Source organism: Toxorhynchites rutilus, chromosome 3 (assembly GCF_029784135.1).
Source record: "Toxorhynchites rutilus septentrionalis strain SRP chromosome 3, ASM2978413v1, whole genome shotgun sequence".
Taxonomy (NCBI): domain Eukaryota; kingdom Metazoa; phylum Arthropoda; class Insecta; order Diptera; family Culicidae; genus Toxorhynchites; species Toxorhynchites rutilus.
This window is the reverse complement of record NC_073746.1, coordinates 225,370,972-225,382,351: the sequence shown is the minus strand read 5'-3', so window position 1 is coordinate 225,382,351 and position 11,380 is coordinate 225,370,972. Positions and strand designations below refer to the sequence as shown.

At 38.8% G+C, this 11,380-nt stretch overlaps 3 protein-coding genes and 1 long non-coding RNA gene across 4 annotated transcripts; 3 read left to right on the top strand and 1 right to left on the bottom strand.

Moving 5' to 3' along the window:
- Nucleotides 1-371: 371 nt before the first annotated feature.
- LOC129779091 (39S ribosomal protein L34, mitochondrial) lies at nt 372-898 on the top strand. The gene is made up of 2 exons (XM_055786359.1): nt 372-526; nt 586-898. The coding sequence occupies exons 1-2, from the start codon at nt 504-506 to the stop codon at nt 842-844; spliced, it is 282 nt and encodes a 93-aa protein (XP_055642334.1). The 5' UTR covers nt 372-503; the 3' UTR covers nt 845-898.
- A 4,532-nt stretch (nt 899-5,430) lies between these two features.
- On the top strand, nt 5,431-6,393 carry LOC129778801 (uncharacterized). The gene is made up of 3 exons (XR_008743499.1): nt 5,431-5,881; nt 6,087-6,139; nt 6,226-6,393. It is a non-coding gene; the product is annotated as an uncharacterized LOC129778801 (long non-coding RNA).
- Nucleotides 6,394-6,533: 140 nt separating this feature from the next.
- Nucleotides 6,534-7,445, bottom strand: LOC129778799 (uncharacterized). Its single transcript, XM_055785909.1, has 3 exons — nt 7,362-7,445; nt 7,010-7,303; nt 6,534-6,950 (listed from the first exon to the last, which is right to left on the bottom strand). Exons 1-3 carry the CDS (start codon nt 7,393-7,395, stop codon nt 6,757-6,759), a joined length of 522 nt encoding a protein of 173 aa, XP_055641884.1. The 5' UTR covers nt 7,396-7,445; the 3' UTR covers nt 6,534-6,756.
- Nucleotides 7,446-7,955: 510 nt separating this feature from the next.
- On the top strand, nt 7,956-10,348 carry LOC129776249 (polypeptide N-acetylgalactosaminyltransferase 35A). Its single transcript, XM_055781790.1, has 4 exons — nt 7,956-8,131; nt 8,216-8,749; nt 8,808-10,107; nt 10,162-10,348. Exons 1-4 carry the CDS (start codon nt 8,109-8,111, stop codon nt 10,291-10,293), a joined length of 1,989 nt encoding a protein of 662 aa, XP_055637765.1. The 5' UTR covers nt 7,956-8,108; the 3' UTR covers nt 10,294-10,348.
- Nucleotides 10,349-11,380: the final 1,032 nt, after the last annotated feature.

The window sequence follows — 11,380 nt, the reverse complement described above, 5'->3', positions numbered from 1 at the left end:
CCATTTCTTTCAACCGGCAGGTATTATTGCTCAAAATCCTGTTTCTACAATGTAACACTCTCGTTCTCGAAGCTTTGAACTTACACCCCAGTATAGAAATGAAAGATGTAGTCCGACGTCAACATTATTTTCTCATAAAATGTCTTGCAAAAAAATGTCTTGTTAAAATTTTCTGCATATTTCAATACTTCCCCTTGGTTCACCGTGACTGGTTCGCGCTGACATAAGGGCGATCACAACAAACGCGAGCTGGCTCCTCTCACTCAGATAAAAAGTAAAGCATCATTCTCACCTTTCAAAAGTTGCAATGTTATATCAATTATATACACACCTTGTCTTCGCCCGAGAGGTTCTCGCCACAAAACATGGAAAGAAACGTCATAACAAAACATCGGAAACGAAGACTAGCAACGACAGTAAACAATCTGTTACATAAAATCTACGTACAATTTTTATTCTCATAGAAATTTCCATTTCCTGTTATCATAGAAATTATCCAAACCATGGCTTTGGTGCGATCCTTTCAGTAAGTACTGTTAATTGTGAATTATTAGCTCACCGTAGCATAATCTATTTTTAAACCAGGATGCTCATTCCACTAGTGATACCGAAAGCCCCAATGCACTGCTTAGCCGGTAGCCTAGCGAATACATTGACGGAAGCTGCTGCCGGAGGGGCATGGTCAAAACTATCCACAAGAACTGTTATTCGAAACCAATTCCCAAGAGCACGAGAAACGAAACGTGTTCGTGTGCATGGTTGGTGGAAGCGTATGTCTACTCCGGAAGGACGCCGTACTTTGATGAGGAGAATCCTCAGAGGACGACATGTTTTGTCACACTAGAAGTTAATCTAATTCATTGCAAATATATATAATAAAGCTTAAGTATGTTATCTATATAGCAATGTTTCAATGCTAGTGTTGCTTTGAGTAGAAAAACTACCCAGATCAAACTAATGTCAATCTTTATTATGATTTCCCACTGTACATCATTGGAATTATCGTGATAATATACCTATATATATATATATATAAAATGGATTTCTGTCTGTCTGTCTGATTCTTATGGAAAACACCGTACAACAATGGTTTAGGATAAAAATTGAAAATCATTCATCTATGCAGTTTAAATTTCAGCATGTCGATATTCTACTAATAGCGAATTCTTTTTTAAAACTGAGTTAAGGCTGATTTAGACGATGCCAGTCAGCGCTCTAGTTGAAGTATCCAGTGAATAGAGAACAGACACTCTGTTCAAGTTAGAGGCCAATTACTTGTTCGATACTGGTACAAGTAACTTGAACAGAGTGTCTGTTCACTGGATACTTCAACTAGAGCGCTGACTGACATCGTCTAAATCAGCCTTTTGTTCCAAACTGACTCTGTAATAAAAAAACGTTTTCAGGTTCACGAATGCGGCGGTTTGTTGGTGTGCGTTATTGGCGATCTAACGTACAAATCTACACCTAGGCGGCGCTGCGGTGAAAGTGATGATACTTTTAAATTTTGCAATGTGAGCTTATGGAAGGTTTATAGTTCTTTCTATAAATTACAATGTTATAGTCATAAAAAATTATATGATTGCGATGAGTTTGGAAGAAAATTAACTCTGCGCAATTTTATATATATAACATGTTATTTTCTTACCTCTTTCAGTAGTGACTGTATAAATGTTGGCAATTAGAGGTGTGCAATCCAGCTCATCATGATGAACAGCTCAGATCAGCTCAGCTCATCTAGAAGAGCTGTTCTTTATGAACAGCTCTTCAGCTCAGTTGTCAGAGTCGACATCTGGTGGCGACTTTCAATTTGGTCTATACATTTCCGATATTTTTACTGAGACTTTTCATTATAATATAAAATTGTCTTCAAGAAGAATTTTTTGAGATTTTTTCAACGCCTACAAACAAAGTGTTTTAGACTAATTTAATACACAGATTTTAATTTTCATTCATAATTTGAATTTTAAAAACGTGCTCATTCTGCCTGAAAGTCAATTATTATTTTTGGCGCCCCCTAAAACAAAGCCCAATTCCGTCAACCCGAATATAACAGTTGAAAAGACAAGGAACAAATGAAACTGAACTGATATCATAACACGGAGAGCGAGAGACGGTCAATTCATTTGAATATTACAGCTCACACACTCTCTTCAATTCTACAGCTCTTTTCACTCCTTCATCATCATCAAAGTGAGCTGAAGAGCTGTTTGATTTTTTTTGCGAGCTGTTTCGCGTCAACTCACTTCAAAGAGTCGATTCTTCGGAACAGCTCATGAGCGGATGGCACATCTCTATTGGCAATGGTGACACCTACATTAGAGCTCAGAACTACAAAAGTAAGGGTGTTTGTTTATTTTACGCACTGAAAAGCGCGATTCGGTCGTAATTATTAATTTTATTTTTATTTATATTCATTTCAGCCATTGAATGTCGTCAGTATATGGTAAGAAAATTGGAGTTTTGTATATTTACGATGGTTTCAACACGCGATTGGACCAAAGTCGTAGAAAGTCTTCGAAAATTTTAAGTTTGATAATGCATACCGGTTATTGATACTATGGATAATTGCGATGAAATCGATATCATATCAAATTGGCTCATATAATTGATTATGTAGGGGTCGATACGAGAAGGATTTGCAGCATTTTCAGCGCAAAACATCCTATTCATCGTTTACTTAGTTGAAAAAAATTTAAGTTACAATACTAATAACAATCCATTCCTAGTAATATACATAGCACATTGTAAAATGATGATTTTCTAACCTTTTCAGCGTGGAAAGAATACATGAAACCGGGGAATTTGAAGATAAATTCTGATTTGTCTAGAAAATTTGAACGATTTTCATACCAAAAAAAACAAAACATCCTCATTTTACTCGCTGCGCCATCTGGTTGAAAATCCAACGTAAATTCGTCAATATAGTCTGATTTGGTTATATTTGCGATGACAAATGCACAGTGTCGACGTCTGGTGGCGATATTGGTGCTTGGGAGGTAAATTTTTCTCTATCAGATCAGAAGGGCCAAGTGCAGTATAAAAATATAAAAGTTTGAATTTTCGACAATTTTGTTTATCAACGTATCCGTTCAACCAAGTTTTAACAGAGCATTGATTTTGATAACAAACTTCAATTATATGTAAGTTTAATAATGAAACCTCAATGAACACTTGCAACTTTAGTTCTGACACATGGCACGAATTACTTGTGATCTGTCAAAACAGTGAAACAAACAACAAAACAGAAAAACAGGAAGTGGGTTATATCTATGGTATAACCGCAAGGGTGACGTAGGACTCTCGTTGATATAGAGATCATTTGTATGACGTTGAATCTGAATTCATTCTGAATGAATGAATATTTGGAGAACTTCGAAAACGAGAGCGTTACATGGATAGAAAACATTCAATTAAACTCTTTCACATGAATATATTTTGAAAATTCCCAAAGGAACTGGCAGATTATTTTAAGTAACGATTAGATATTTCCACATTTTCCTCGATACTGGAAGCCCACCAGTGGTTAATGCCAACTCGATAACCACCTGTTAATAGCACTTGATTGAAACATATTTGGTCACAGTATAACATGGATAGAAAACATTCAATTAAACTCTTTCACATGAATATATTTTGAAAATTCCCAGAGGAACTGGCAGATTATTCTCAGTAACGATTAGATATTTCCACATTTTCCTCGATACTGGAAGCCCACCAGTGGTTAATGCCAACTCGATAACCACCTGTTAATAGCCGCGCGTGTATGTGTGTGTAGCGATGTCTTCCCAGGGAACCGTTTGTGGCATCACTCTCCTCCTGATAGATTCCCTTCTGGCCTAGGGTGCACAAACAGGCTCTTGGTGACACCGTTCATCCGCGCTTTCATGATAAATAAAGAGCTTCACCGCAACAGCGACAACATGCTCCAATCGCTGTTCAATTAGAACTGAGTGGATTTCCGAGCGCCGCTCGCTTATATACCGATTGGTGATTTCAATAGCCTGTTTTGAAAGCAATTTTAAGACTATTGAAACAAGTTTTTGGATCAAAAAGGAACAAGTATATAACGCGTAGACATTTTATCTTTCGAATGAAGTGTTTATCATACCATTTCGTTCAGTTGTTTAGGAGCTATTAACGCTCAAAATCTCGGTCTCCGGCGTAACGCTTTCGTTTTCGAAACTTTGATTTTACACCCCGGTATAGAAATGAAAAACGTAGTCCTACGTCAAAAAAATCACGAACAGCAAATCGTAAAACCATAACACATCGTCAAAGTCAACAGAGTTAGTCAATGTATTTTCGATTTACAACAAAGCCACTGAAAAACTAAACAGAAAAAAAATCACGGACAACAAATCGTAAAAGCATAACAGATCGTCAAAGCCAACAGAGTTAGTCAATGTAATTTCGATTAACAACAAAACCAATCCATTTAAGCATGCCGGTCCCATCGATGACCGCAAATAATTTTTAAATAATTTCAACTTTGCATCTTCCATTAGGTGATGATTTCATGATGAACTGTATCACTTCGAATGTACACTAATGATTGGCATTGTTTAGGTTAATTCCAGCGGCCTTTAAATGTCAACGGAATCTTGAAATCTCTAGTAACTACTCCGAAATTTCATCGTAAAAATTTACAAAATTTGGAAAAGAACGTTTTCAATTCGCTGTCAGATACTGCTAACATGTATATTGCTTTAATTACGGCTACTTATTTGGCGATTTTGATCGCTCTTGTAATTCTCAATGAAAACGATCAATGCTCTTATCTGCTACAAGCATGTTGTCCTCATAAGTTCGAAGAGTGGTTTACAACAAGATGCTAAACTATAGGTGTTTCGTTCTTGACACTTTCATGACAATACGTGAGACGAGTAGCGAGACGTAGCTTTCTGAATTATTTACTTTTTGTTTGGTTGTGTGGTTATGGTTTCATATCAACTCGAGGAAAACAACTGAAGGAAGAAATGAACAAATATATATTCGTGAAAAATAGTGTACTATAGCTGCAATAAGGTATTTATATTATATATTATTCAATACTTTTGGGGGACCGTGATGATTTGATGAGCTTGTGGGTGTGTGGGTGTGCTATAAGTCTAAGAAATCTGTTGTCCAACTCCTCCACAGATAATCGTTCATCTCGCGGTTCTCTATTGTTACGGTTAGAAAAACCGCAACAAAATATAACCATAAACCATATGGTAATACGGACCGAAGAGTGAGTGTACCTCCCATAATTATACACCCTACTAATACATGCCCAAATCCCATCATCACCTACCTACCTGTAAGGCATTGCATGCTGCCACGCGAATTCAAAAAAAAAGAATCTTTGTAAAAAAACTAACAATGTTTAACAATGATTCCTTACAACCTATGAGGAATCTTTAGTCCTAAAGGACGAAAAAAATGAGCAGAAGATTAATAGGAGGAGAGAGAGAGAAAGGGGATAGAGAGATGGGATAGAAGAGAGAGAGAGATAAAAGGGGGATTCGAGCCGTAAAGGAAGATTCGAATGGCTCGAATCGGTCTTAACTCACGGACCGTCGAAGAAATTATACCGAAAAATCGTCAAAATTAAAGTTGTACTTTTTGAGTGAAGTGCGAGTGACAATAAGGGAAGAAGGAGTTGCACGTCCTAGGAACCGCACAAGTCGGGCGACATTCACCCTCCTCGCTGGATTCAAACGACGGAAGAGATACCTCGGAGAAAACGCCGGTGGTCAGCGAGCCCCCAACGTTATCGCTGCTCCACGCGTATACGGGTCGAACGTTTCGAAGGTTGCAGGGCGGTGAGGTCTGGTCGAGCCTAGCCCCCGCTCATCGTCACTTGGACCGATGAGACCGATCCCCGTGTGCAGGCACCGTGAGTAGAAAAAAAAACCCACAGAAACCCTCTCTCTATTATCAACCAACATACTTACCTGGATTCAACCTGTTCCTGTTCGGCCGCAACGATTTTCTAACCTACTAACCTGAAGAGAAAGAAAAAAAATATAATAAATTTAAAAAATATTCTTACCATTCTGTTCTTATTACGATCATATTCTAATCATATCCATCACCAACAGCTTCCGTTGTATTCGTGAGTCCACCTCGTTCCTAGGTAAGAGCCGACCCTGAGGTAATTATACAAACCAGTACCACTGAGCTAGCCATAACTTACACTATCATGCCAAAATTATATTGTGAATATTTTATTTACTTCAGATGCCGTATTATTGTGCAGTAAAAGGATGTGGAAACAAGGTTCTCATAACGAAAAATAACCCGGACATTGTTTACCACACTTTTCTCCGAGATGGAGATAAAAATCCAGGTATATGCTCACGTCATTTCCATAGCAGCAGCTACGATGACCGACATCAAATGCGCCATGAACTTAATGGTACGAGGAAATATAGGATGTTGAATTCCAAAGTTAAACCTTATTTCTGCCTTATACGTATCAGCCATTCCATGTCGAACCGATATAGTGGTTCTCCGGATTTCGTGGAAAGTGATAGATTTGTTCTTTATTGTAAAATATTAGACCCGTCTTTTCTTGTTTTTTTTTATTAGGGCTGTGTGGTATACGTTGCAAATCGTGAATATTGTCACCGGATTAAGGGCATTGTAGTGATGTAGAACGTTGAACTTTTGACTAGTCTGAAATCGATCCACCGCCGCAACAATAAGAAATTTCTCACCGTGCAATTTTTCGAAATGACTGGTATACTCATCGGCAGTGCGGAAATACTCTCAGCATACAAAGCAGCAGCGCAAAGAGGGGTCCAAATTGTGTTTCAGCATACGTTCCACCGCAGTCACATAACGAATTTCCGATAGAAGTCGATTCGCCACTACCATCTCTTTAATTTCCTTCAAAACTTTGTCGTTTTGTAAAATTGCATCCAGCATACGAAGGAATTCGTTTTGCTTTTCGGAAGTCAACTCTGAAAAATCAACAAATATAATCATTCTTGAGTGGAATAAATATATCAAACCGACCCACCAGCGTGATTGTTCTGTTCGTGCTGCTCCAGTAGGTTTCGCAACCGCTCCATGTTGAATTTAAAATGATTTGGTCGATTACCATTGGCATGCTGTTGGATTGGCTCATTACGTGTTATCAAATCGTGGTTCATCAGCACCCAGCCCAACTCGTCCAGTTTGACACGAGTGTTGCGGCGCAGTTTTATCTCTTCGAAAAGTTTCTCGCGTAGTTTCCGTTTGATGATGCCTCCGTCCTTGATCAGATTGTGCCGATAAATTCGTACCACGTACGATTCTATTTCATGCTTTTCCCCTGATGATAAAACAAAAAAAATAACACTTTTTTTTAAATGCTCAATAAAACCACGTACGAATAAAACGCTGCTTGCTTGGAAAGAAAAGCATTGATTGCGCAGCTAGAAGGTAAAATATACTCAAAACATCCTTCTGCACTGTTTTTAATTCGACCGCTGGTTGTAGATATCTGAAAAAGTAGAAGCAATTATGAGAAATTGTTATACGAAAAAATCCATAAAATTACCTGCCTACAGTAAAGCGCGAGCAGCTATTTTGCCAACGAATGCATTTGTCACCAAAAGATATGATTTGTTATGTAAACAAATTTGTTTTTTCACGAGCAATGGCCGAACAGCAATTTTGACATTGCGGTCCACCTATAGTATAACGCCTTGGTTTACAAACCCATGAATACGGCTTTTTTGTTTTGCTTTTTCTACAAAACCTGAACTCCTCCTGGCATGGTTGGAGCGTTGTCGAAAATCAAGAACGTCCCCCCCCCCTACACTACACCACTGGAATCATACATAACCGCTAAATGTTCATGCATTTGTTCATATCTTGTTCAGTGTACAAAAATTAGCAGTGCATAAGTGCCATCTTTTGCTGAAAATATAATATTGATTTTCGGGTTGTTGTCATGACTGCAAAGTATGTAATCAAAATAAAATGTAATCCCTCATTTGTTTGCAAAATTGACAAACGTGTTGCTTATCTATAGTTTAATTTTGTTCATCAATTATCGTTGATACGTTCATTTACAAAATGCTGGTAGTTAAATATTGCAATTAAGAGTTCTATTTCAATATTTATATGTACGAATGTCCAAGGAGAAGCCAAAACGGTAACCGTCTGAAAAATATATTAAATATTAAGAACAAAACCTTCGCTGCTGACTTGCCATATGATCCTTTCACTTTTTTTTCAGAATCTCAAGAATGGTGAGCAAATCATTTTTATGGGGAGTGATTGCCGCTTCGCTGACTTGGTCCATCAGTTTGTATCTCTATTGGTGCCTAACCAATACTTCCAATGCAATAGGTTCTGAACCAACTCTAGCCGCGATGATCTCCGGGAATCATAACTCTGCAGACCAGCAACCGGTAGCTATGTTTGAGGGTAAAAGCCATCCAAATAAGGCGGTTTTGGCTGCTCATGAACACCAACCCAATCTGCTAGAGCCACAAAGGCTAGATAAGAAGCTGTACAACGAGAAAAGTTACTCCTTCTTCCACGAAAAGCTTGACCGATACAATAAAGAAAAACAGTATAGGAAGATAAGTCACAAATTGATGGATGAATTGAAGCCTATTGTACCTAATGGCACGGATGAGTTCGGTATGGTGAGAAATTCGGAGGAACAGTTCATTCGAGACGTAGGGTACAGGAAGCATGCCTTCAACGTGTTGGTTAGTAATAAAATTGGTTCCTTCCGATACATTCCGGATACGAGGCATAAATTGTGAGTATGCAGTTCGATTAAGTGCTCCAAATTTTTTGTTCACTTCCTCTCTTTTTAGATGTCTCGATCAAAGCTATGACAAAGTGCTTCCATCCGCATCAATAGTAATGTGTTTTTATAACGAGCATCAACAAACGTTAATTCGATCGGTGAATTCGGTAATCCATCGAACGCCGTCCTATTTACTCCATGAAATTGTCCTCGTGGACGATTGCAGCGATTATGACGATTTGAAGGAAAATCTAGAATCTGAGTTGAAAAAACTAAACAGCACTAAGATAAAAATCATTCGAAACGCCGAACGTGAAGGTTTGATGCGGTCACGAGTTATTGGAGCTCGCAATTCTACGGGAGAGGTGCTCATTTTCCTCGATAGCCATATCGAAGTGAATGTGGACTGGATAGAGCCTCTGCTGCAAAGGATCAAAGTTAATAGCACCATTCTGGCAATGCCAGTTATCGATATCATCAATTCGGATACGTTTGCGTATACTTCGAGTCCACTCGTGAGAGGAGGATTCAATTGGGGGTTGCATTTCAAGTGGGACAACTTACCGAGAGGAACATTGTCGAAAGACAACGATTTCGTTGGACCATTTCGGTCACCAACGATGGCTGGAGGGTTATTTGCAATAGATAGACAATATTTCAAAGATTTAGGCGAGTACGATATGGGAATGGACGTTTGGGGTGGAGAAAACTTGGAAATATCGTTTCGTGCATGGCAATGTGGCGGTTCCATTGAATTGCTACCCTGTTCGCGAATCGGACATGTGTTTCGAAAAAGACGCCCCTACGGATCACCAAATGGAGCAGACACTATGATAAGGAACTCCCTCCGCTTAGCGCATGTCTGGATGGACGATTACATAAAATATTACCTTGAAAACCAACCGCAAGCGAAAAACATCGATCCCGGTGATGTTTCCGAAAGACAGGAATTGAGAAATCGTCTAAAGTGCAAATCATTCGAATGGTATCTGAAAAATATATATCCACAGCTAAGACTTCCCGGAGAAAAAACCATCGACAGCAATGTTTCGCAACCCAAGTTTCAGCCATGGCATTCGCGAAAACGGAACTACATCAGTAGCTTCCAGGTCAGGTTGAGTAATTCTAGCCTTTGTGTAACCACTCAAGGTGCCAAGGAGAAAAGTCTGTGGAAGAAAGGATCAAAGCTTGTGCTACAACCATGTTTGCGAGTCAAAACTCAGATGTGGTACGAAACCGAGAAATCGGAACTGGTTCTCGGTCAATTGTTATGCTTGGAAGCGCCCTCTAGCGCTACCAAAGGCACACCAATATTGAACAAGTGCCATGAAATGGGAGCTGATCAAGCGTGGAAGCACAGGAAGACGGTAATTTTAGTGAAATACATCTCGTTCGGAAACTTTATCGTATTTATTTCACAGAAGGGAACTCCCATTTACAATATTGCTTCCGGTAGCTGTTTGGCGGTGAAGGAAATACGCAAAGGGGCCCTCGTGGGTTTGGATCTGTGTGTTAATAATTTACAAAGCACTTGGGATTTGGTGATTTCGTGAAGAAGTAAATTGTTAACCTTCTGTAATTCATCTCGAATACTTACAGAATCATTAGAATTAAAATTGTTATTTTTCTACAAAAAAACAGTTTTCTTTGTCATATTTCACGTACCAATGCCAATATAGAATGTCTTATCAGCATAGTAACGATGTCACGTAACAGTTCGGCTGAAAAGTTTGTAAGGTAACACAGTAAAACTATTTTTTTGCAATCTTCAATTTTATTATTCAACATAATTTCCTTTCCGGTGATTCAGCGATTATAGCGATCTTGCAATTTTTCGATACCATTTTTATAGTACTCTTTCGGTTTCTCCAAAATAGGCCTCAGTTTCGGTAATCACTTCATCATCGGTCTTAAATTTCTTGCCAACGAGCATTCTATTCAGGTCTGCGAACAGAAAATAGTCGCTGGGGCCAGATCTTGAAAATACGGTGGATGCGGAAGCAATACGAAGCCCAATACATGCAATTTTGCCATCGTTTTCATTGATTTGTGATTTTTCCGTTTTTTTTACAATAACAAAAGTTGCATCACTCTCAATGCTGTAACTCACGAACCAATCGACCGATTGCTGTGCAATTTTGACACGTATCTATTGAAAGACGGTGCTTTGTGATAGTCAAGTAGATTTTTACAAGAGGCGCCATCTCGGCGTCAACCTTATCAACTTTTCAAGTCGAACTGTTAAAATAAGAAATGCAGCCTCTCGGTTTCACCATTTTTCTGATGAAACCGGGACGAATATCGGAAAAATATTCGATCGGAACTGTCAGTGGGGAACACTATTAGTTGGATCCTATCAATATTTGTTTGTTTGTTATCAACCGGGCTGAACAAAATTGACCTTCGTCCTTCGTAATTTGGAAGATTTGAAGGATCGTTCAAGGCAAATTTCGCAGACCGCATCGATCAAATTTGCGTTGAATCGCCTCGATTCACTGAACGCCGTTTCGATAGTAAGGCGACCATACAATAGGGATGAAACGCACTGGATTCGTCAGAAAATTGATTTCTGCGTACGACCTATATACACCTTCGCCAATAGCTCACTCGAAAATTCTCGTGGCAGTCAATTGGCAAATG

Coding starts and splice junctions, on each gene's coding strand:
- LOC129779091 (XM_055786359.1), top strand. CDS start 504: ATGGCTTTGGTGCGATCCTTTCA. Junction 527..585: donor GCTTTGGTGCGATCCTTTCA/GTAAGTACTGTT, acceptor TTTTTAAACCAG/GATGCTCATTCCACTAGTGA.
- LOC129778799 (XM_055785909.1), bottom strand. CDS start 7,395: ATGCTTTTCTTTCCAAGCAAGCAGCGTTTTATTC. Junction 7,304..7,361: donor AAGCAAGCAGCGTTTTATTC/GTACGTGGTTTT, acceptor TTTTATCATCAG/GGGAAAAGCATGAAATAGAA. Junction 6,951..7,009: donor CGAACAGAACAATCACGCTG/GTGGGTCGGTTT, acceptor TTGATTTTTCAG/AGTTGACTTCCGAAAAGCAA.
- LOC129776249 (XM_055781790.1), top strand. CDS start 8,109: ATGTCCAAGGAGAAGCCAAAACG. Junction 8,132..8,215: donor TCCAAGGAGAAGCCAAAACG/GTAACCGTCTGA, acceptor CTTTTTTTTCAG/AATCTCAAGAATGGTGAGCA. Junction 10,108..10,161: donor CGTGGAAGCACAGGAAGACG/GTAATTTTAGTG, acceptor TTTATTTCACAG/AAGGGAACTCCCATTTACAA.